General features: G+C 35.6%; 1 protein-coding gene across 1 annotated transcript; it reads right to left on the bottom strand.

Annotated features, from left to right (window-relative positions):
• Positions 1-494: 494 nt before the first annotated feature.
• LOC129230216 (protein NipSnap homolog 3A-like) lies at positions 495-25,479 on the bottom strand. Its single transcript, XM_054864620.1, has 6 exons — positions 25,226-25,479; positions 17,108-17,405; positions 10,577-10,735; positions 2,904-3,059; positions 2,636-2,719; positions 495-844 (listed from the first exon to the last, which is right to left on the bottom strand). Exons 1-6 carry the CDS (start codon positions 25,256-25,258, stop codon positions 768-770), a joined length of 807 nt encoding a protein of 268 aa, XP_054720595.1. The 5' UTR covers positions 25,259-25,479; the 3' UTR covers positions 495-767.
• Between the last annotated feature and the right edge of the window lie 1,344 nt (positions 25,480-26,823).

The raw sequence follows: 26,823 nt of genomic DNA, 5'->3' as shown, positions 1-26,823 counted from the left end.
ACGACCTCCGGCTTAGAGAGATGATTATTTTATTACTATCGTTACTATTATTATTAATGAATTGTAAGAGGTATGTTTCAAGTTCAACGTTTTAACTAAAAATAGTAAATATCTATTTATATTTCTATGAAAAGAATGCTCGAAACCTTAATAAGAAAGGAAATACAATTTTCTTGAAAGAAGTAAAATATTTTTTATAGTACGAGTATCCATATGAAAGGGGTAGAAGAACGTTTCGTGAAAACTCACACTCGAGTTCAAAAATATATTTGCACCAAAAGTAGCAAAATTTCGCTTTAACCGAAAAATATAGAAAATACTGGCAAAGTTTTCACAAGAATTCCCTATTTCGGGGTTAAGAATTTTCTCACAAGATTTAAATTTTTACATCAATCTAAGTGTACCTAGCCGTGATTTAAGAACATTTTTCAAATTACTCTTTTAAAAGTAAAACCCTAACCCTACATTTTCGTTGAAAACTAAGAATGCAATCGGGTTGGGGGTTGAAATACAAAGAAACAGAAGGACACCATAGGTCGAGTTTCGAACACAAGCGATACCAGTTGAAATAAAAACAGCAAATATCTTAGAAATACAATCGGCTGGCTTCTAAAACAGCATTTTGATACACGTCTAATGAATGTTACAAAGAAAGCTTGATTTCAATACAAGCTATAAAAGTCATAAAATATCCATCATAAATTTTACGTTTACAAGATCGTCTCATTAGAATTGCTCCATTTCTTTCCTTTAAGTCAACAAGTTGACTACTGTAAGGGAGATACTTTGTGCGGCACAAGACCCTTGCAGTATCCACTCAAAACATCTTGATGAAAATTATGTACTGAAAAAATAAATAAATAAAAATACATTTTAGGATTTCATTAAAAATTTACGTCGATCACAGAGAAATATTATTTTGAAGAAAAAGAAAATGTTTTTATACATTCATTCAAATGTAAACGCAATGGAAGTAGCAAATTAAATGAAACAGTTTTGTCATTTTTAAGTTTAAAAAGAAATTTAGAAACTTTTATATCATGAGCCTAGTTATTCAGACATTTTGTTTAAAAAATTGAAAATACTTTTTTCAGGTAATCTTTATTACCAATAAAAGTTGAATGTCTAGATCTCTGTTTCAGATCTCTGGATGCCTGTGACGCGCATAGCGCCTAGACCGTACGGCCGATTTTTATGAAATTTGGCACAAAATTAGCTTGTAGCATGGGCAAGGGCGCCCCATATAGGGGGCAAGGGGGACTTGAGCCCCCCTTTGAAATTAGAATTTCCTTGCTTTTGGTACTTTTTTTCTTTGCAAAAATGTAAAAACATTTATTCTCCAGCCATTAATGAATAAGTCATTAAAAATGAAATATTTTAATGACTCTTATCTGTACTGAAAATCGGTTTCCATGGAGAAAATACCCTCCTAACCCATGGGAAAAAAATATCTGAGTTCCCCCCCCCCCTTACAATTTTGCAGATGGGCGCCCTTGAGCATGGGGGTGTGCAACTCGAAACGAGTTTTCGAAAATTCGATTTTGTTCTTTTTCTATTCTAATTTTAAGAACATTTTACCGAGCAAATTATCATAACATGGACGAGCAAATTACCATAACGTGGGAGAGCAAATTATCATAACGTGGACGAGCAAATTACCGTAACATGGGCGAGCAAATGAACATAGCAAATTGGCGAGAAATTCGTCATCCTTTATTTGTAAATATACAGGCGAACCAAATGACCTTTTAATTATCTATACGGACAAAGCAGTTCGAGCACGTTAGTTTATAATAAAAACTAAGCTTAATATGCAACTATGTTTTCCTTGTCATTATTTTGTTGAAATGGGAAATTAAATTGAATCGATGAGTCCGAAAACCAGACATGTCCCTTGTTAAAACACTGAAGATAACTGGTTTTCGGACTCATGTATTCAATTGCTTTTAATTGGTTACTAATATAAATGTAAACATATCTATAGTTGAAGGAATAATAACCTGGCAGTATATTGTGATGGCTACGCAGATCATAATCATTGCGTTACGACGCTGCCAGGTTAGGTTTTCCCCACCTGTAATTTTCATTAAAAGTTCAAAAGATTGAAAAAAACTAGTTCAACAAATTGCTAGGTAATTCAAAGAGTTACCAATCTTTGGAATCGCCCGTTTTTTTACAAATTCATTTCCTTGATTTAATTATTTTAAACTACTTAATTTTCTGTATAATGGCATTGAATTGGTTGATGATCGAGAATCACAACTAATTTTTTAATTGTTAGAGTGACTGATTCTTTTGAGATCGAAAAATGTGTAGATAACATTGTTAATTTAAGCTTACGAAACGTTATTGTTGTCCCAACAAAGATATAATTTCCACTTTAACGTGTACCTAGTAAGTAATGTACAGGTTAACTATGTAATTTGTAAATTACTTAGGTAATTTGAAAAATGAAACTATTTTGCAATACATATTCGATACTTAGCGAATCACCTTAGTTAATTCGCACATTACCTAGATGATCTATAGAATAAATAAATATTCTACTTTTGCGATAATATATATATATATATACAGTATGTGTGTGTGTTTGCGTGAATGTGTGTGTGCCTGAAGTAATGCCATAATTACTTACACAAAGATTTGTCGGCCTCACACAGCGATTGCAAACTACCATAGATGTAGTTGTCAAAGCTTTCATGCTGCCACAATGCATAAACTAAAAATTAGATAAAAATGGAATTAATTCATCAATAGCAAAAAAAAAAGATAAGAGGGGGCATTCAAAATAATGCATTATTGAAGATAAAGCCAATAATATTTACTATGGCCAATAATATTTACTATTAAAATCCGATCTAATTCGAAGCCACTGTGATTATGGCGAAAACAAATGTACATACCTGTATTAAGTGGTCCATAGACTGATTTAAAACAAGCCACCAGCACAGAGTTAGAATTTCTTTTACTTGACTTACTCAACATCATCATTGCTTTCAGCTTTGAGTCCCATTTGTCACTATGAGTGTTCATGTTGTAGATTTGGAGTTCATAAACACCTATTCAAATTAAAAAGAATATATATATTCTCAATTTCATGCTACTGAATGCATATAAGTCTTCAGCTGCAATAATTTTTGGTATTGAGTATTGCGATATATTTATCATGGATTAATAGAAAACTCGAAGCTTGAGAAATACTTTAAGAAAATAATGGTAAAAATATTGTCGGCACCACTCTAAACTAACGAATGGGAAAATTGGCACTTTTCAGGAGAGCCAAAACACTGAATATAGGGTAGGTGGGGGTAAAGCCCCTCGCGTGGTAAAAGCCCGCACCGACTTTTTGACTTGACCGTCTTGGAGTGAGAAGTTTACCTCCAGGTGTTAGGTTTCTCCTATTTGAAATTTTGTCCTTACCAAGAACTCCAGACACGTGAAAAAGGGCTAAATCTGTTTTTTACTACTTTGATCTAACTTTCTATTTGAACATTGGAAAATATAGGATTTGTAAAGAAGAGTCAAGGAGTTACACTTTGATACTTTTGCATTAAAGTTTCACCTCTGAGTGAAAATAGTTATTCTAATCCCTGTTTAAAAACAACAGGGCGCGTTTTTCAGAAAGTGGCAAAATGGGGAAAATCCCCGCAGATGTTTTGGGCTAAATTCCCGCATCTCCAAAAGTGTGGAAATTCGCCCCACTGAGCTTAAAATTGCTATTTTTGAAATGTTATTGACATTTTTGTTTAGCATGCGTCTTGTGCAGTTTATTCTACTTTAAAAATAAATTGAGAGGACATTTATTCATAAAGCTTTAATTTGGATAGGATTTCATATGTAAAACCTTACGTCCCATTTCAATTCATATATGCTTCCAATAATACAATATAATTTCCTTTTTTTGTTCATTTACGTACGTATGATTTTGTATCACAGTACTTATAAAAGAAAACAATTTAAAACCATGAAAAATGTCAAGCCTAATGAAGCATTTCATTAATTGCTGCCGTTTCTGCGTTTTGTATGGTGGGCATTAAAAATAGGTTCAAAAAGATCGAAAGAAGAAATTAAATCTCTGAAAAATGGATCTCAAAGAAGAAAGATTTCCCTTCGCTTAGAATAACAGTGCAGGAAAAAAAACCCAAAGTTTATTCCTGCTCAATGTGGTCAAGATAACTCCAATATGCCAAGAAGGACAAGGTTATGCATAAGGGTTTTTTATATATATAAAATATTTCAGTAGCCAGTAAATTTACTAAGACACAGTCAGTCATTGTAAATGAAGACATAATTTTTAAAAAATGTCGTAACCTCACAGGACAGCATGGTTTCACTACGCAATAACTGTTTTAAGATGCTCAACTGGGTGAATTATTTGCTATATAGGTACCTATAATTGCAGCAAAAGTAACCTAGCAGCGTCGTAATCCTTATATATTATTTCTGTAGCCTGTTTTTGGTTTCTACGCTAGATCTTCCTCAATTCTTTATCGATTTCTTTTATTTGCACCGTATTTCAAAGATTATTGTGCAGGCTACTGACGAAAAATAGACCCACGGTCTAAAAATTGTTTGGCACTCTTGGCTTCCTTAAATGATTTTCCATCTCCAGCTCAGTCACTTTCCTATGCCGAGCTGATGAGTGCTAATAAGCGCGAAACTGCAGTAATCGGTTGGAAATGACTGAGCTGGCGGTGTATTTCACATATTTCTGCCTTAGCCCTGGCTATAGGGCGGTAACTTACTGAATATATAAGTTAACTGTTAATCGAAGAGTGTTCTTCCTTTTTTTTTAAACTTTGACTTCGTCCAGACCTCTAAGCACAATGTAAGCATAAAAAAATATTAGATTTACCTGAAGGGCAGCCTTTTTGTGCAAAAAACATTTTCATTGTATGTTAAAATGTAGATTTTTCGAATAGCATTGTTCGACCTTTTGTATAAAATTACCCAAATTCAAACTACGAGTTTCACCCAGTGAACATTTAATTTTTTATTCAAATACGATATAAAACATTAAAATTATTATCTACTTCATTAGTAAGAAATCATTTTCTACACCTCTGCTTTTGGCTGAAAAAAAAATACATTTTGTCTACGTTCGAAAAATTACACTTAAACTAGTATGTTGTGGCCATCACGAAACTTTCTTCTATATTTTTCCTTTTTCTGATCCCTCCTCATGCTTGACGATGAAGCAATATTCCTAACAAAAACAAAATTACACATGCAAAAACTTGACGACCATCCCAATGTCTGAATTTTTGTAATAACAAAACAAAGAGCAAAAACTGAAAGTTACTTTAAAAGCCTTACTTCAATTATTTACAAATATTTTATTTATTAACAAACATAAGATGGAAACAGTTAAAAATTTTAAATCATTGAGATAATATTTCCGATCATTTCCATACAATTAAAATCACGAGAAATACGCAGACGACAATCTATTACGATTTATCTTTCTTATTGTTGCATTAATAAAACTATTTTTATTCAAAAAAAAAAAAAATCAACACCTCTTGGAGCGATTGGAGTCAAAATTGAACCAAAGCCTGTTTACGTATGGATTCACATATATTCCAAATTTCAACCAGAACGTAGCATTACTTCTTGAGATAGGGCACTCACAATGGAAAAAAAGAACGAGCGATTGCGCTACCCCCCTTTTAGCTGTTGACACCAAAATAAAATCAGCTCTTATATCCACTAAGGGCTACTTGTCAAAAAAATTTTGTTTGATTCCGTTCGTTATTTCTTGAGATACAGCAGTCACAATTGACGATAAAAAACGTTCTATAACTCAACCCCCGTTTGAGCTATTGACACCAAAATTGAATCAGCACCTGCTCCTGTTAGGGGCAACATATGGACCAAATTTTGTTTGATTCCGCCAGTTACTTCCTGAGGAATAGCAAGCACGCGTAACTCAAAAAACGTCCCATTGCTCCACCCCCCTTGGAGGAATTCGCGCCAAAAACTAATGGGCACAAGTTCACATAGGGGCACATATGTGTACCAAATTTCGGTCAATTTCATGCGGTAGTTTTTGCTGTAGAGCGGCCACAAAAAAACTGGTCACACACAGACGTGACACACACATACACACATACATACACACACACATACATACACACACACATACATACACACACACAGACAGACAGACATTTTCCAAAAATAGTCGAAATGGACTCAGCACACCTCAAAATGTTCGAATCCGTCAAAATTCGAAATTCGAAAATTTGCACGAATCCAATACTTTCTTCTATATATTAGATATAGAAGAAAGTAAAAATGGTCAACGATGAACGCTATCTACTGGATTTTAGGGTTTATCCACTGAATTAGGGTTAGAAATTCAACTATCAAAATATCACCAAACAGGCAATTGCTTAGTTCAAATGTAGAAGCAATTTTCACCCGTCATATCTTGATGGGCGATTTTCTAGTACAATAATAAAAGCAGCCCCATTAGAAAGAAAGAAAAGAGAAAGGATTTGCACGAATCCAATACTTTCTTCTATATATTAGATATAGAAGAAAGTAAAAATGGACTCATTTCAACTGGTTTTTGTTTTGAATTTTATGTGTTCGATTAAAAGCGAAACATGTGCGAGCATTTAATCCGGAACGGTTAAAGCAGCCTGCTATGGGAAATAGTTCAATATTCAAAAATAAAAACACTTATTTTCAATCTAATCTTACTTCTCTAGAATGTTTGTTTCAATCGCTACGTGAGATCTTCCTCATCCTTTAATAAAATTCCATGCTTTACGAATAATTTTAAATCGTATCATGTTGGCCAATGACAAAACATAGACGCATGATTTTACTATTATTATTCGGCAAAAAGCTTTTTTTGCTGCTTTTTACTACGCATTCCTTCAATGAAAAGCATTCGAAAAGGAAAGGCACAATTGCTAGGTTTGTTGGAGTGTCGTGCTGTTAATCAGATTGGCGCCAGTTCGAATCCGTACCAATAAATATCTTTTTAATGTTTCTTTTTTTCGCGTCAGATGCTCACGTGGGCAGCACTGTATTTGCCACAACCTGTTTTTTCACATGCACAATTACTGCTTTTTCACGAGTCACTCAGCCACACTTCCATCCCAGCATTCAGTTCATCACGGAGAAGGAGAGCAATAATCAGCTGCCTTTCCTCGACGTTCTTGTGACAAAAAAGGAAGACAGGACGCTCGACCACCAAGTGTACCGCAAGCCCACACACACAGATCGTTACCTTCATAAGAACTCAAACCACCACCCGATACAAAAAAAATGGCTGTCTTCAATATCCTTATGCACCGAGCAGAAAGAATCTGTGAAACGACACATTTGGAGGAGGAATTGAAACACCCTGAGCTAGAATTTCAAGCCAATGGATTCATTAGAGGAGAAATTAGAAGAGCCCTTCATCCCAGGAGGTCCCAAAATAACGAACAGAAGTCTACCCCATCTGAACCATTAGGGAAAGTGTTCTTACCCTACCTACACAGAGTTACTGACCGAATTGGAAAACTCCTTGAAAAACACAACATCAAGACCATTTTCAAGCCCACCACTCAACTTAGGAATTGTTATCGCCCGGTGAAGGACCCCCGTGACCCTTTCTCCACATCTGGAGTTTACAAAATTCCGTGCTCCTGTGGATCAGTTTATGTGGGAACTACGAAGCGCAGCATCAAGACACGCCTTTCTGAGCATGTTCGTCATTGCCGTTTAGGAAACTATGATAAGTCAGCCGTAGCCGAACACAGCCAACAAGAAGGAGTCCGCAACATCAAATTTAAAGACACAGAAATCTTGGCTACAACATCTCATTACTTTGCCCGTCTTCATCGCGAAGCTATAGAAATTTTCAAATACCCCTATAATTTCAACAGAAAAGAGGAGAGTTTCGATTCACCAAAAACATGGCACCCTGCCCTTAGATCCGCTCGCCACAACAGTCTAAATCATACTGTGGTCCCATCCAATCAGAAACCGGTAGCCACCACGGCTTGTGAATCCCATCCAATCAGGTACCAGGATCACCCAGTGGCTTGAATATCATCCAATCAAGAATCTTATTCCACCAGCGGCTTGAGAACGCCTCCCAATCAGGACCAGCAGCCCAGCAGCAGTTTGCTTAAATACCGAAGCCACCGGAGCCAGGAATAAGTCTCACCAAACTCAATCCACTGATGATGGCTGCAGCAAAGAATGCCGAAACGTCTGGAAATGCTACTCCAATTGGACCATGACCAATTACCCCGGAAATGTTATCTCCCCATATTGACGCCGGCCGTGAAAGCCTTAAACAGTATGTTCTTGTTTGATTTAAAACTTTTTTAAGTTTTAAAACAGAATTTAAACATAAAATGAATTTCTCTGAGTAAAACTAACAATACAATGCTATAGGAACCATCCTGTGATACTTGAATCAGCTGCTACTTCAGTTTTTGTTGAACTTGGACAATGGGCAAGTGTGGTTTTGATTAGTCCCTCCTGACTTGTGAAGTTATAATGTATCTTGACTTATTAAAAGTAAAGACGTAGTTCAGCTATGGTTTCATTTTTAATTCAGTTTATTTTGTTTGAAAGAAAATAGAGTGGAGCAAAAGTGATGCTCATCTCAAAAAAATTTACGCTGTTTTTAGTTGTAAAATACAATTTGCATTTGAATACGGAATTACGCCGAACTTTTGTGTATTCAGATGGGTCTTTGGATTTTTCGTGCCTCTAAAAAATGAAAGGAACTTCAAATCATTAGCGCAATGATCAAAGCATCCATTGCAACAGAATTGCATCATCGCTACAAAATTGTAGATCAATTCATTGCACGGTCATGACGGAGCATATCCCAATGTACAGAGCGACTGACTGCGCAAAGGAAGACCTTTCATAAGAGAAGACCATGTTGTTGTTGTTGTCATGTGCCAGCCAGACTGGCAATTTCGGGTGCGTTGCTTCACTTTTCCAAGTGCTACATAATTTGGTGTTAAGTCCGACTTCCACAGCACATACATGCCACAAAGACCCGTTTATAGGATGGGCAACCATTCACAGCACAACAACACGTTCACACAAAGAAAGGACAAGAGAGAGAGAAAGTACATCCATGCCTGAGCCGAGATTCGAACCCGGCACCTCCCCATCACAGTCAGACTGCTCTGACCACTAGACAAGGCGACCGGCAGAGGAGACCATAAGGAGCGCAATTGGTATCAAGTAAAAAATTGGAAAAGTTGTCTATTTGGCCAAGGATCGATTATATTGACTAGTTGAAAACTGGAAAAATGAAACCTGATTCGTTGAATTTGTTTCTTACGCCATTCTGACAGTGACAGGAACATGATGTGAAGCGAACAGCAAAAATTCAAGGGTCTTTCGTTTCCCAAACTACAATTCTTCATTCCGTGGTGATAATGTTTTCAGGATTTCACCGGGTCCTTCGACATCGTTGCACACAAATCTGCATAGTACAATTCAAAACCCAGAGAAACAATGAATAAATAATCAGTTCTTATAAATCTTGCGTCAGACGTTCCTCACGCTCCAAGCAACGCACTTCGAACAACAATCCCAATAGACAGGAAGAAGATTCTCAAGAAAATTTCGTTCCAGATAAATGAACCTGCTTCCGAATTCCACATTCAAACCTAAAATCTACATACTTATCTGAATTTCATAAGTTTTATTCCCACTCTCCATTAAACGTGAAAAACAATCAAGTTCATAAGTCGCGTAAACATTTCCACACCCCAGATTTTATCAAACAAGATTCCGAAAAGTATGCAGACTAATCACCTTGCTTGTGAACTTTTTCCCAACAAGTAAAATTCCACATCATTGAAAATGCAGTTTATAATAGGTAATCTTCAAACAACACAGTACTTGATGAAAACGAGTTTTTGAAAGACACGTATACTTTCCCCCAAATTCGATGGTTTGAAACTACGTGATTGATGTGTAATTCTTTGGAAAAAGAATAAAATGCACACATTATTTGAAGTAAAATTATTTTCATGTATGTCGTTTGTTTGATAAAATAGGAAGTTATATTTAAAGGCGAAATGGTAAAAAAATTTTATCTTCATCATGTATCACCATTCTCGTCAAGCGACCATGGCACCTCAACTCAACCATATTTTCTTATGTACATTACCTATGCTACTGGTCTTATGTACACCAGTGGCGTCACTACGAAGGACGGAGACACCCCCCTGGGAATTTGAAAATTTTTGAAAAATATAAACACTTAAATTCAGCAAATTCCCATTTTTTAGGTTATCTCTTCTCGATCAAACGCAGTTACATCACCAGGGGGGGAGAGGGAGCACCTTTGTTGAAAGACTCTCTGGAGCGGGTTGATACCAAATTGGATTTAAGAATTTCTTTCTTCATGTTTAAACATTAAAAAAACTTTTCATTTCCCTTTTTTTCGCGTTTGTAGAGGGGGGGGGGGTTCACCCATGCTAGGTACGCTACTTTGTACACTACTATCTAAAATCATTTGAAAGCAGGAATGACAGCTCTATCAACTTTTATTTTATAGTTACAGAAAAGGATCAAGCATAAAATGTGAACAAACCAGCTTTTCTGGGCACATTGATTGAACTCCAAGGCAAAAGCTTCATAGTTGCATTTGTTTGAATTACACACATCGGAGAAATCTTACTGATGAAATCATTTTGCCATACAGCGTCATTAGCGATGGCTTTGCGAACTATAGCTCGATGGTCGTGGTTATCTGGCAAAAAAACAACAAAAACGAATTATTACATTACTATTTTAGCCAAGTTTTTAATGATAAACTAAAGACTAAATTTTCCGTCAAAAAGATTATGATACTCATTCATACGTACTTTTTTTATTTTCAAATATCCAACCACTTATTAATGAATTAGATTATCCTTCATCAGTGGGACTGATTTGGCAAAAATATTAATGTTATATGAACCTAATTTTCCACTTCAGATGTTATTGAAAGCTTAAGTATATCGAATGCGGTAGAGTTCCGATTAATCGCGATGGTCGGAATATGCCTCGGCTTGGATAAGCGAAAGTCCCAAATAATCCAATGTAAGCAAACTTTGAGGAAAAGTTTTTAAAAAATGATCTTTATCTTTACTAATAATAAAGCTCAAAGTCTCTCTGTCTGGATGTCTGTAGGATGTCTGTGACGCGCATAGCGCCTAGGCCGTTCGGCCGATTCTCATGAAATTTGGCACAAAGTTAGTTTGTAGCATGGGGGTGTGCACTCGAAGCGATTTTTCGAAAATTCGATTTAATTCTTTTTCTATTTCAATTTTAAAAACGCTTTTCGGAGCAAAATTATCATAAGATGGACAAGTAAATTACGAAATTATCATGATGTGGAATGGGAGAGCGAATAAACATAGCCAATTGGCGAGAAATTCGTCATCCATTATTTGTAAATATACAGGCGAACCGAATGACATTTTAATTTTCAACAACGGGCAAAGCCTTGCGGGTACCACCTGTAAGAAATATTTTTTAAATCAGGACGTTAAATAACGTAAAGGATGAATGAAACGAAAGAATTACGAAATGCGTCAGACATTTTAGTGTTTACCTAGATTTTCCATAGAGCTTGAATTTAACGAGAGGGCGCGCTGGTTTATAGTTTGGCTGTACAGTAAACTCCCGATTATCCGTAGGCGTCTTATCCGCGGCCTTTTACACTTTAAAAAAAAAGTTTCACTGACGATAAACTGAATGTAGATAATTGCTCACAGTTTAACTAAACAAATGAAGGAAATATACTCAGACATTCCTATTTCTTTCTTCCCCTTCCCTTCCAATGATATCACACCTTTCATAGTCCCTGAAACATGACTAGTTGAAAGCTAATTTTTTTTTAATCTACACTACTCACTACTTTAAATCTAAACTACTTACTAATTTTTAGATTTAAACTACTTCCGTGCGTAAACAAGTGACCGAATCTATCTTGAAAAATACACCTCTCCTGCCCTACGCGTTTTTGGTGTAACCTAGCTTAATCTGTTGCAGTTAATCTGCTTTGCTCGCGTATTCGCTGTAATGAGCGAATACCAATGCACGAAATACGCTTTATATATGCACGCTGTAATGATTATACTGCATGACTTAAATATTCTGCTGTAGATTGCAAAACTTTTGAGCGGCACTCTCATCGTTTTACCTAATATGTTTTAAGTTATTAATTAAGTGGCTGATTAGGGCCATTTACCTGGCACTTATGTTTCCACATACATTTAGAAAGCAATCAGAAAAATATTAAAGAACTCTCACCTTGAACACTGTTTGCATAAGCTGCTTCTCGCGTAAATCTCGCTTGAAAATCTCAAGACCCCAAATGCAATTTCTGCCTCTGATATATGAATAAAAATATACCTATCTATTATGTTTAAATACAGTGGAACCCCGATTTTACATTGTTCGTTTCATATACTATCCCGCTTCCAAAGTCATTTTCTAATGGTCCTTGAAAATGTCTATACCTTGACGTCACACTTTTTCAGAAAGTGCACTTAATTTTTTGTTCTTAAAACAGATCATCAAATTTCCTCTACAAAACCTTCTGGACCAAATAAGCTTTCTTCGGGGGATTTATTAACCCCCGACACACAAAGGAAGGGGGTTATAAGTTTGACGTGTCTGTGTATCTGTTATCTGTGTGTCTGTTTGTGGCACCATAGCGCCTAAACGGATGGACCGATTTTGAAAAAAAAATTGTTTAAAAGGAGAGTTGATCGAGAGTGTTCTTAGCTAGGTTGCATATTTGGATGACATTATCATTCAAACCATCAGTGGACCTATTGCCATTCGCAGTTATTTGGGCGGAGACTATAATTGTCGATGTTTTACAAAAGATTTCTTGAATAAATTAAAATAAAAGAAGTTAAATTGACAGGATAAAATTGTAGTAGTACAAATTCGCAGCAAATTTATAACATTGTTTGTTAAAATGAACATTGTTGTTTCATATCCTGAAAAATCTGCTTAACTATCCAATTACTATATTAATAAAAACTTTCTTATGCAGATTGCTAAATGTGGCATACTTTTAGTGAAAAAATTTAAATTATCCTTTTTATCGTAGATATCAGTGATAAGTCCAGAATTATCGATTTTAAAAGAAATGTCCAAAAAATTAGCGGATTGTATGTCTTCATTGGCTTTGTTTAATTGTAACCTTTGTGGGTAAATTAGATTGAACTTATCTTCTAAGTTACTGTTGAATATCAGGATGTCGTCGATATATCTAAAAATATTGTGTTTTTTGTTATGTTGAACCGTGTACTTGAATTCGTAGAAAAAGAGATATAAATTTGCAGCAGTGCTAGAACAATTTGTGCCCATGCCATTTCCATGAACCTGTTTAAAAGTAAAATCATTGAAAGTTACGAACTTGTTGAAAACACAGAAATGGCACATACTGTCGAAAAACTTCTTACCGATTCCGAGATCCTCATCAATATGAAAAGTATCAAAAAGTTTTAACAGAGTTTTATATCAATCATCGATAGGAATGTTACAAAACAAATTTTCGAAGTCGAAAGTATGAACAGATTTGGGAGTACATTGTAATTTTCTAATAATTTCAAAGCTGTTGTCACTATTTCAAAAGTAGCTAGTATACATATTATTGTTTTTCAAAAAAACATAAATTTGTTTTAAAATAAGTTGCAACTTAATGTTGATATTTCTACCGAAACTTCCAGTTGTTGAGCAAATGAAACGGAATTTAATTGATGATTTATGGAATTTGGGTGTCATAAAAATAAAAGGCAAATATCGACAATTTGAGGGGGGGGAGTTGTAAGAAAACTTGGAGTTGCAGAGTTTTTGTATGCAATGAACTGCTTTAGAATACTATCCGTACTGAGATTAGATTTAACGTAATAGAATGAGGAGTTAAGTTCTTGCAAGACTCTGTTGATATAGAATTGTTTACAAATGATAGCATAGTTATTGGCTGCTTTGTCAATTGGAACAAAAATGAAACTTATTTTCAAATTATTTATGTATTCGATGTCATCCTTTTCAAATTTTGGTAATGGTATTCTTTGCTGTTAATTTGTTTGACGAAAAAGGTTTTAAATTCTGTAATTAACTGATCTTTCCATTCCTGGAAAGCCTCAAAAGGTATAGCGTGTGAACATGCAGCTTTCTTAATAAATTGTAAAACGTTTTTCCTAAAAACAAAAATTGCTTTGCGACGTTTGCAGGGATTGTTCAGTCTGAATTTAGTGCCAAAATTCATCAAATATCTGATATTTATGTTTGTGATGATATCCAAATTACCAGTGGTAACATTCTTGTAATCTGCATTAATGAAATTTCTAAAATTGACCTCATTACATAAACATGGATTGTCATCATTGTGCAAAAAAGCAACTTCTCGATAATTCAAGATTCTTTTGCAAAAGGGCTTAGGATATTTAAAGGCAGTTATGATGTTTTTATTTTGTATAGGAAAACAATATGACAACTTGATAAATAAATATCTTTGTGCTGAACAGTAAAGTTTTTTTCCCATTCATTTTTATCGTTCTTCCTTTGTTTATTTTTACCTTTTTGTCTTGATTGACACTCCCCCCCCCCCCCCCATTTTCTTCTATTTATCTTTATTTTTCCTTTTTTCGAATATTTTTTGTTTCTGTTTATTTTATTTCATGGTTTTCCATTCAGCTTTTCCTTTCTTGCGGTTCACGGTTACTGACAATTTCTTTTCTTTTTGTTTAAGCTTCGGCTTAATCTTTGTCCAATTGAATTCTTTCTTTCTGGTTTCGTACCTAAGAGAAAGCTCTTGGCCTTTGCTTGCATTCCTATTGGTTCCTGATCGATTTATAACTTTGTCATTGGTGTTTGGCTAATCCGCTGTTTTTATCTTTTAAGCTGCATGCTTATCTGCTCTTGGCTTTTGTCGGATGTCTTTTCATCCATAAGCTCATTATTTTTTGCATTGAAAAAGGCGTTCCCTATAACGCCGAAACACATGTCTGCTGTAATTTACAAATTTGTGCTTCTTCTAACGTTGTTTTGTCTTCTTTAATATGACAACTTATTTAAAATTTTATGAAAAGGAACATTCTCAAAGCTTTTTTGTTGAAAACAATTTATAAAATAAATATTTTCTTTTGTCGTAAATTCAAGTCCGATCCTGAAGTTTATCAGATCAGAAATTAAGTCTTTGCATTGGCCATTAACGAAATTAAATTTGGAAAGATACTGTTTCAGTTTTTTAAGAGTAACAATTTTTAATTTGAAGATACTGTTTTTAAGATGATTGATCTTAAAAGATTTAAGAAATGATTCTTCAATTCCTTTGCACTAGAGATTAAGGTTGATACTGTTAATGATTTTACTGTTTTTGTGTGAACCTCTATGTCCCCTTAAGATTCGAGTTTTAGAGTTGAAATTGTAAAAAAGTTTGTAAACATTTGCTCAACAACTGGAAGTTTCGGTAGAAATATCAACATTAGTCTGTTGCGACGGTAACGCTTTGAATCATTCAACAATATAAAAAATTATTTTTGACTTTCAACTTAAATTGCTTGTCTTGTCATATTTTTTGATTGTTAAGTTTTTTTTTTTTTTTTTGACTGGAATAGATTACATGGGTGACGACATAGTCAAAATATTATTAGATAGGTGGCGCTAAAAGTAAAGTACATATTTTACCATTTCACTTTGCCCCACATTCCCCTACTTCTTTACTTTGGTGGGGAGGGGGGTAGCGACCCGGATAATCCGCAACCCGGATAGTTCATTCCCGGTTGATAGAGAGTTTACTGTGTTATTATTTAAGAATTAATCACAGAAATATGGAGACGAAAAGTTTTTCAGTTTCAATATTTGGCCCATCGTCCTATAGTGTGATTAAATGGGTTAAGAATATCCAATCTACCTTTAGCAAAATAAATAGAAAAATCAATCAATTTCCTAGTGATTAAGGAAACCAATTTTTCTTTCTGAAACCTTCGTCTCACTGAATATTGCAAAGGTTTTCCCTATCAACTTTTGCCCTACTAACCTATTTAAAGCTGTATATGTGTATTAAGTCCCAAACAAAACTAAGTATTTTTGCTTTAAAATATTTTTCATGAAAACACAACAAGCAATACTTTAGGAATATTTTCATTTTTTTTTAATTTAAAAACACAATTTAAGCTTGCTAAAAGAATTTCAACCTCTACCCAAACTCATAGAATTTTAAGCTTACATTATTTCTTTAGCCAGTCGTCATTTCAGTTCAGTTTAGAACAATCATTTCACTTCATTTTTTGGCCCAATTTTTTTAATTCAATTTTGATGAAAAGTTCCAATTCCGCTTTTACCTATTGTTTTAATTCAACGTTGCCCAATCATTTCAATGCAGCATTGACTAATCATTCAGTTTTAGCCGGATAGACAATTTTTGTGAGGCGGGTCAAGTCTAAAAACTGCCGTCTCTACCCTTCTTCCTTCAAATTTTTACATTGAGCTTCAACGAAAAAGAAGAAATAGGGTGAATTTTAACTCTCCCCAGAAGTTGCCGCCCGAGGCAAGAGTCCTAGCTTGCCTCTCCACCCCCCCCCCCCCCCCCCACCCCGGTTCAGATTCGACACTGCCAATCAATTCGGTTCTGATTTTAACCAGTCCCTTCGATTGCAAAATAACTTATCGCAAAAATCAATTAATTTTTTTGAAAACTTAGGATTTTAATATTAAAATCCTCATACATATAACAGTGAATTCACTGATTGAGTAACGCTTCTGACGTCATTAACAATGAAATTCGCGCCACATCATGATAATTTGATAACATTTTTTAGTAATATTTGACGTGCTGGAAAATGCTTCAGTTTGACTAAACTGGATCTGGTAACTTTACTGTTTTACTGGTGGACTCATTTTAGGAGAATGAAGAAACAAAAAAGTGGTCAACAATGAACGCTATCTCTTGGAACTCAGGGTTAGTCCACTGGAGTTAAGAGTTAAAATTTCAACTATCAAAAAATATCACAGAACAGGCAATTCCTTCATTCAAATGTAAAAGCAATTTTCGCCCGTCACACCTTGTTGGGCAATTTTCTAGTTTATTTATAAAAGAAAATGCTATGAAACATACCATATTCCCAAATGTGAACTACTTCATTCAAAGCTCCAAGCTCGGTGCTCCAAAATCCGAGAAGTTTGGAATGCTTCAAACGTACGGGAAAGTATTCTTCTACATACTTTAGAAACTGCTTAAAATCCGACCATCTCATTTGATAAGTCCTTAGTTCATAAATCTTTTGAGAACTCTCACTGCTGGGATTCCGTTCATTGAGATTGCTTGTCTGTGGGTCATTATGTCCTTGAGATAGCAAAAGCTTTCTTGTCGATGTAACTTGAGGCCAATTTTTTTGTAAATTTCTGTTCACTGCCTAAAAATCAAATTAAGTTGACAAAACTGTAAAAACTTGCAAAGTTTACACTGCACCGCATCGTGCCGCGCTAAGCACAGAAGTCGTGTTTTGCACATTTTACCAAACTCAAGTTGTTGTCACCGGGTGGCTCTAACGTATTTTAGCTGAATACATAGTTTTATGGTCATTTGTGAATTGGAAATATTTTTTTTAATTTTTTTGAAAAACAAAATCTGAATCAAGTATATTGGGTACGTAAAACTATAAAACAATTTCTCATTTTGAGCTCAGCTGCAAATATGACTTTTGTGCTTAACACGGCACCCTTGTTCTGTCTCTTGCACGCTGGTAAGTAGATATAATCGCACATATTTCAAGTTCCAGTAGAAAGAGAACCGCCAATTTGAATTTTTCCAGGGGGAAAGCATTCCTGTTACTTAGGAAAGGGTTTTTTTTATTTTTTTATTTAGTGGGATCAGGAGGGCGTTCCCCCTCCTTTGAGATCATTGTAATTACAAATAAATTTTTTTGAGGATTTCATATATAATACATATTTACTGATTATATCCCCTTTGTCCTCCCTCCCGGAAAATTACGATATGACAGGTGCCTGGATGAAGGGCATATATTCAATGCGAATTTTATCGGAAAAAAACAAAACCTCGCCCGCTTATATGCAAAAACATTAATTTTTCAAAACCAGGGGAATCCCCAAAATGACGCGCCTGAATGGAACCCCTTTAATCCGTACTAATTGGGACCGGAGGTGTCCGGACTATCAAATCCTTCGGACTACAGAAAATATGATGCTTTCAACATGTCTTGTTCGTAACAACAGCTAGAATGTGGCTAAAATGGATCACAAGTGGTGCAATAAAAAAAGAAATACTTTGCAGTGTAAAATATTGTTTATTTAATTAATAGTAAACATGGAGTATAAACAGTATTACTCTAGGAAAAATGTACCAATAAAACATGCAATACGCACAGTACTTTCGAGTTGAACCGAACCGTTACTTCGGTCACTCGTCTGGTCAGTGCTAATTCTATTTTAGCTACCAGTTTGTTTGGCACTCTTGGCTGCCTTAAGAGGTTTTCCCCCTCCAGCTCAGTCACCTCCGATTCCGGGCTGATGAGGGCGAGTAAGCACGAAATTGCAGTCCTCGGATTGAATGACTGAGCTGGCGGTGTATTTCATTCAGCACAGTACTGTACTGCTATGCATAATGTGCCAATTTAAAAGTTTATAAGCGACGTTCACTGCAATCGCTCTCGCTGAACTTAATTTATTTTATTGAATTACATGCATTCCATTTCGGCGGCATTCGGACTATTGGATGTTCGGATTAATGAGGTTCTAGTGTTTTAAGTTGAAGTTCTTTGACCAAGTATGGCACCCTCCGTTAAGTACGACATCTGAATGTTTAAAGAGATTTTTAGACAATATTATGACTGACAAACCAGATCAATTAGTATCAAGAATGATGCGTAAAATTCCGAAGATGAAGTTTGTTCAAAGCTAAACAAAGCTTATTTTTCCAAGAGTTTGAATGTGAGTCTGTGTTTCTGTAAATCAACTTTGAAAATGAGAGCCTGTCAATCTAAGTAAGCGTAAACACAGCTTTGATACAGCCGTGCTATCACTATTAGTACAGTAAAATTAGGCAAAAAAAATGGCCAAACCCAAACATCCAAAAAAAAAAAAGTTTAAACCTGTTGCAAATTATTTCTTACCCTTCCAGCAAGAAGGGGTAAAAAGTCCCAGCATTTTGCACGTCGGGTTTAGGGGGAAAGGGGGGGGGACGAAATAATCCTCTTTTTTAAAAAAAATGATTTCTATTACTCAAAAATCGCAGAAACTACACCCTAGCATAGTAAAGTAATGAACTCTTATAGACAAAAATGCAAATTAACCGGGGTGCGGGGGGGGGGGAGGAGTCCATAGCACAGATTGCGTCATTGGAATTTTTAAGGCAGTTTTTCCAAAGTTTTTTTTTTTTTTATGGCTTTTATTCTGCATGCGTACTTCATAACACTAAAGGTGTGTGCCATCGCTTTGGGGGGGGGGGAACCCTTCAATTTGCATTCTAAAATCAACTATTGCAATGTAATTCAAGAAAATATTTCACAGGTTTTAAACTTTTCCGAGGTACAAAATGCCACACAATGATATTGTAATGTCAGAAGGATCATCCTAAAATGATCTAAGCGAGCTCAGTAACCGATTTAGATGTAACTGGAGTTATTTAGCTGTTTAGAGAGCTGAAGTGATATCTAAAACTAAATCCCTGAGCAACACAAAAAAAGTCCAAATTGACTGAATTTCCCTCCTTCTTCTTAATTAATTTATTTCAACTTTTCTACAATCTTTTGCCATCACCGTAAGGGGGGATAAACCAAAATCGCCAATAGTGAGACGGGCGATGCTGCAATTCTGCACCCTCTAAGTCAATGGGGGTTCTCGTTTGCAAACACCAAGCGGCCTCTCTTTTACGCAGCCGGTTATGTGAATTATGCTAAATATGCGCACATATACTTGCAACACTGTCTAAAACTTTTGAGTACATTGTGCGATAAAATAATTTGATAAAGGTTTTACATTAGGATACCCCCAACGATCCAACGCAGTGAAATTTTAGAAGTCCAGAACCTGTAGTAATTCAAAGATCGAACAAGTTTTGATGAGAGCAATGAGCGATACAACAGAAGAATGCTAAATATTTACACCTTCTTGTCTCCTAGTTTTGAGATCACAATCCGTTTCTAAAGCCACCAGAAGTTTCTTCCCTCCCTACTGGTATTGACTCAGGTTGGTATAGTGGTATTGCTCGCTAATAATGGTTAGTCGCTGATAATAAGGTTAATTGTGATGAGGCCTTTAACTTTGGGGTAGTAACATAAAAGGATATTGAAGGCAAAAAAATAGTGGCATTTCTTTGTAAAGGAAGTATGCAGTTAAGTTTCTAGCTTCTGTTACGAGAGTAGTTACTATCTGTAAAGATGTATAAACCCAAACCATCTTTTACACAGAATGGTATGTACGGAAAGTATGGAATAACAAATTGCTAAAAACTTCCAGTATGAGTAATGAACTGATCCTCCATTAGTATTCTTTGAACCTGGTTTCAAAAGGAAAGAAATCCTGCATCGTTCAAGTGCTGTTACCTGAAGCAAAAGATCTATCCACCATCACAAAACAAGCAACTGCTGTCATCGAAGATACCTTCTCCATGATGTTTTTTTTTTTTTTTTGGTAATGATCAGCAAGCTTCAAGGAAATACTATGCCAGAAATGCAGTGTATGTGTCATTTGTAAATTTGGGAAAGCTAGTGTCACTTTTGATGGATACAAAGGAGAAAGTACCACAGAAATATCATCTGCGTTCTCTTACAATAGCCAAGTCTTGTGCTCCAGAAGATTTTCTGTGCCTCATATCTTGTGATTGCTCTGAGAAATTCATTGGATATAGTGAACGTTTGCAAAGTTTGAAAGTGGGCTGAAGTGCTCGACTATATGCACAAACTGCTATACATAGTTGCAACAATAATGATTTTGCCAAGTATCCAGATACCGAAAAAGATCTTGATAACGAAGGTTTTTTGTTACAAGCTTAGGGGAGAAATCATTGAAAACTCCAGTTCTGACAGAGAGTTAATCTCAGCCTGATGACGTATTTGAGGCATGCATGTATGTATAACGTAAACTAAAAATTTTGATTTTAAATACTGCACAAAAGCAATATAGTATAATGGGGGGGGGGAGTTCAGTGTAATTTTTCTGACCATTTAATCAAATAGGCGACCAGAGACATGACATGACAGCCCGAAGTCCCCCCGCACCTAAGTGCTACCAAAGAGGGGGGGGGGAATATTTAAGCATATTATTTCGTTTTGGGAGGTGAGTTACTATTCTTGTGGGGTGGACACTGGACAGTCCTGATTTAATGCGTTTTTAATTTGAGTAAAATAATACTTCTACTTGAAATGGAAAGGAGGGGAGGGGGGATTGGGGCATTATTTTTTAGGGGAGTTGTAGCATTGGGAGGAGGTATGCCATCGCTCTTGGAGTATGGACACACTTGATTTCTTTTTTTAACTCTGCATGAAATAAAATTTCCACTTGGAAATGTATGGAAGGGGGTTCGAAATACTGCTTCGTTTTACGGAGACAGGGGGGCTTTGTAGCATTAGTGGGTTGTGTCATCCCTCTTGAGGGGGGTAAACACCTTTAGTTTAATGCTTTTAAATTTAGTACGACATAATATTGCCACTTGAAATGCCCTCTAAAAATTCCAAAAAAATACCCAAAATACCAATTTTTAGATGTCCCCCATTCCGAAACCCGACGCACAATGGGGTGGGACTTTTTACCTGTTCTTATTGGGAAGGTAATAAACAATTTGAAGCTGGTTTATTTTTATTTATTTATTTTTTTATATATATTTGGGTCCAACCCTTATTTTTACTGTACTATATGATAAAGTAGGTGAATTCGCTCACTTGAGGGGAAACGTGAAAAAACTGTCAAATTTAAACTTTAACGAAGTTATAACTCCAAACAATAAGGAACAGCTTGCAATCAACTACTACATATTTTGAGGTAAAGGTTTTAGGTTTTGTTTTTTTAAATCCTTTATTTAACAACGCCATTGATTGAACTGTAACACTCGACATGGTACGGTAATTACGCTCCAAATTTGAATAGAGTATTTAAATACTACAAAAGTCATACGAATTGTGAGCTGTTCTCCTCACTACATGAATGTGCGAATTATGTGAACATTTTCCACACTTATGGTAGGAAAACCACGTTTCGTTACCTATGCAATACATAGACCACACCAATTTCGAGACCCACCCCCTTTCGCACCCACCAAAAGAGCCGGGACCCTAGTTTCCGACTAGATAGGCATGGCCTCTCGTGGGCCCTTGCTTCTACGGTTTCAACTTTAAAACCGGTTTTACTCAAAACTTTAAGAATTGCACTTACATCCCTTTACATCTCACTACCTCAGATAAGAATAAGAAATTTACGTTGAAACCTGAGAAGGGAATTTTACTCAATGTTCTCTCTTACAAGGAAGTAAAAAAGAAAGAGTATAATTCATTCTAAGACACTCACACACAACGGATCAATCAATACATCTCGCTATCTTGTCAAACGAGGCAGCTGATCAAGTTATTGAGCTATTTGTAATACCAGATGCTACTTTTTTTCTCACCTGGTTTTTCAGTTTGCTCATTTTCAAGTATTTCTGATAATCCAATAGATCTCAGCTTTCTCCCTAATAAATATTATCATAATATATTTCAATATGTCCTTCATCAAAAGAATAAGCTCGATAAACGTTTAGGAATCTCTCCTGAGAAATTAAAAGATATGCACTTTGAAATATTAGGTTAAACTTTAATGTTTGAAATCGTGTTCTGATCTTATGAATCTTGCAAACGCGCACTTCAAATATAATCTGCTACTACTAAAAATACCCCTATTATTACTATTTATACTTCAAAACTATTGCTACTTATTACTTATACGGCTTAATGTCTAGCTAACCTATTGAATTACCCTTTTTGCAAAGGTAAGAAAAACAACGCTAAAAGCTTAAATTTTCGAGAAAAAAAACTGCATATAGGTTTCAAGGTACACTTTTTTCCAATGCAGAAAAGTGTAAACTAATGAATATTGAATCATTCGACAAACTTCAAGGAACCCCTTTGTCAATGTAGAATCAGTCATTTGGAATGAATAAATTTAAAACAAGTAAGCATATTCATTTTTCTAATAAATTATTCAACAAGAAATATTTTAAATGCTCAAAATGAATGGGAGATATAAACATAAAATAAAACAACACGGTACGCAAAGTATGTATTAATGATAAAATGCTGAACTATAATATACTTCTAATACCTGCAGGGCCGTCCAGGGGCGGGAGCGAGCGATATCGCCCCGGTCACCTTCATGTAGCATAGTATTTTCCTGAGTATAATCGCGGATTATCTGTTAAAGAAGTGCAAAAGTAGTGAGTTAAGGATTATACGCTGCCGCGAGTTACATGTGATATTTTTTCTCAACACAAACGCATTGAACCTCAATATTTACAGTTGGATGGGGGGGGGGGCGTCATCAGCTCTTCGGACGGCCCTGAATACCTGTACATGAGAACAACGATTATTTAAGAAGCGTAAAACTAAGTGGCGTGGGGCCCGCAATAGATTTTTTAAATATAAAATAAGATAACTTTAAAATTCATTATTGACTTTTTTTTTTTTTTTTTTTTTAAAAAATACGGTAAAAGTTCAGTTCTTTATTTAAGATATTGTAGTGTGTAGTTCAGGAATTTTTTTATAGCAGTTTGCGGGGTGTTTATAATTGTCTAAAAGAATTTGGTATGCTTTAAAAAAATATTTTACATATATTTTTCTATAACGCGAAATTTAAACTTACGCGAGGAGTCTTGGAACGCATTCTTCGCGAAAGTCGGATCTCGACTGAGTCATTAAGGGTTACTTTGAGCCATGCCAGTTCGCTTTGAGTCACTTCAATTCATATTAGTATAAATAACTTTTAAAATAGTTTTTGGTTTTTAATTTTGAATTTTTGACACTTTAAATTCAAATTATGCTTTCGCAATCACGAGTGTCTATGTGTGTGTGCGTAGGATATGGACGCAACCGCCACAGGCAGGAGCGGATTAAGGATCTAAGATTCCGGTGGACAGTGCTGCTGGTGGAGACGGTACTAGCTGGAGGAATAGCATCGGGGGACCGCTCGAAGGTTGTGCTGCCGAGAGAGGCGGTCCAAAATAAAATCATTGGACACGGTCGTCATTCAACGGTCAAGTGGAAACAATAAGCAATTCGTGATTGCTCAATAAATAAGTAAAATAAGACCCAGTGTATTATATGTATCAATTTTTATGTATCAATTTTTATGTATCAATTCAAAAGAAAAATAAAACCTTGAATTGAAAACAAGCGCCATTTATTTTGGTAGCTGTTTGATGACTTTCTTTTTAAACTTCACTTCAAAACTCTAAGAATCAGTTAATCGAAATTTTGACTAACTTTTGTTTACACTTCTTTTTTCTGATCGAACGTTTTGATACCTAAATGCTTCCAGGGCTGCGGAGTTTGAGTGAAAATTACCGACTTCGACGCTTTTACTCCAAAGTTAATCCGACTCCGACCCCACTTCACAGCCATGGTAGAGTTGCAGTCTCGGCGGGAAAATGACCGACTCCGATTCTAACCCTTGGCATTTTAAAACCTCCGACTCTTTTACGAGAAAATCGGTCCGACTTTGACTCCGCATCCAGGCCCGTCATTTCAAAATTTTCCGGGGGAGGGGTGTCAAAAGGTACACATTTAATGCTTATTATATCGATAAGCAACAAAACCCATGCTCACATACAAGCAAATATGTTGTTTTTTCAAGCCAGGGGGGCAGGCCCGTCATTTCGACGTTTTCCAAGGGGTGGGGGGGGGAGTCAAAAGGTATGTAATATTCCATGCAAAGTAAACCGAAAAAGAACCGAAATCACGCCCACTTATACTAATTACATTAATTTCTCAAAGCCTGTTGGGGGAGGGTCAATTGCTTCCTCGTGACGCAACAAAATTACGGGCCAATCCGCGGTCTTTTTGTTTTTCTGATGTTATCATGTAAAAAATATAACAAGTAAGAAACCAGTATTTTTGCTCATTTAAATATTTAACACATTGCGAGAAATATCACTTTCATTCCAATAATATCTGCCGAACACACCTCTGAATAAAGAGAGATCATTATCTTATTTTCATAAAAAATACATTACAAACTAAAAATACATTACCCCAAGAATTGTTTTGCGTACGTTATGTGCCATGTCTAGGAGAAAAAGGTCGTGACTAGAAAAGTTTTCCGAAACTTAACTGAAGTTTCCCAAGTTTTTCGTTATCAGAAGTCCAGTTATGCTCAAAATTTGTATGAATTGGTCATGTCATAAAACTTAAGCTTTAAGAAGAAAAAATGCGAGGATATATTCCTTTCTTACATTAGATTTACTCCGTAAAATATGAAGAATCTGTCTGATACACGTGACTTCCAGTCGACTACGTGTTTATGACGTGTACGTAGACGTAAAAGAAGAAATCTTGCCACCAGCGATCCGCTGTTGTAAAGCGTTGATGACAGACGGTGGTTGCGGTTGCTATGACAACAAGCGATCATCCATCTAAAAAAGTTAAGATGAGATTGAGAATGGAGAAGAATCGAAAGGGAGAGGGTAAAAATTAACTTCCGTCTATCTCAAGATTGATTTTAATTCTTAACGGATTCTTGCACTTTCTTTCCTGCAAGTGTAAACAAAAATTTTAGAAGTCGATGTTTTTTTTTTTATTATTTACAGCAGATTTTTCTTCAAAAAGAATTCATCGTAACTAAGGGTGCGCAACACACTTACTTAGGATTCAGTAAGTTGATTTTTATAAAAATGAATTTGTTTGTGACAAATTAAAATTTTCGCCTTTGAATTTTTTACTCTCTATAACTAATAACTCAATACTTCTAAAAGTTATAATTTTACATAAAATTCAGAATGTTTCCTCATATTTTTATTCACCCTGAATATAATACAAGAAGAGCACTTTATAACCGGTTCAGGCTTTGAGCCCCCCTTTGAACACTGACATGAGGTATTGCCCCCACCATATGTGGTTAATACAAGCATGAAGTCCCCCCCCTCACCTTCCAAACCCCTTCCAAACGTGGTTAATATAAGTTGTACTATAGTACCACCTGTCTAAGTTGACCACCAAAGTACTGCACAGCAAGTGGTCAACTTACACAGGTTTCGCTGTAATTTCACAAACAAAATTTAGCATTACAACACAAAACTTTAGTTTGAATAAATTATTATTAGAACACATGAAATCCAAGAAACGAAAACATAACTACTATATTTCGGAATAATAAGATGAGGTTTTAGAGCGCCTTTAGTCACTTATGCGACGTAACTGAGAGGGCTGACATTGCTATTTCTGTACTTCAGAGCCAAACTGACTTAAGTTCAAAAATGGCGATTTTCCGCATCGAGCCACCTAAACGTAATTCTTTAAAAAAAAAAAAAAAAAAAAACTTTTCAAATTTTTACCTGGGTTAAAAGGAGCGCGCGTAACATCCTTTGCATGGGCCAGAAAAAAAGTTTTTGCTCTCTCCTATAAAATTACCATAATATCTGTGACGTACGTCTTTCTGACTCTGAGACATAAATTCAATATTCGCGTGTGACCATAAATTTGAATAAATCATTGTTTTATTTTTATTGTATCTTTTAAACCCTCACGCCCCCTTGAAATTTTTCTACGCTTACCTAGGGAGGCATGCCTCCCCCCCCCCCCCAGGTTGGGAACCGATAAAATAAAAGGTATATCATAATACACACAGCCTGTG

This window comes from Uloborus diversus, chromosome 1 (genome assembly GCF_026930045.1).
Source record: "Uloborus diversus isolate 005 chromosome 1, Udiv.v.3.1, whole genome shotgun sequence".
NCBI classification, from domain to species: Eukaryota; Metazoa; Arthropoda; class Arachnida; order Araneae; family Uloboridae; genus Uloborus; species Uloborus diversus.
The sequence above is the reverse complement of the archived record's forward strand: the minus strand, read 5'-3'. Positions and strand labels throughout refer to the sequence as shown.

What these genes read in the sequence shown, in the direction of transcription:
- LOC129230216 (XM_054864620.1), bottom strand. Translation starts at nt 25,258, where the DNA reads ATGGCACATAACGTACGCAAAACAATTCTTGGG. An exon ending in AGTTCACATTTGGGAATATG is followed by an intron (nt 10,736 to 17,107) that starts GTATGTTTCATA and finishes TTTTTTTGCCAG; the next exon opens with ATAACCACGACCATCGAGCT. An exon ending in CAATGTGCCCAGAAAAGCTG is followed by an intron (nt 3,060 to 10,576) that starts GTTTGTTCACAT and finishes TAATTTGAATAG; the next exon opens with GTGTTTATGAACTCCAAATC.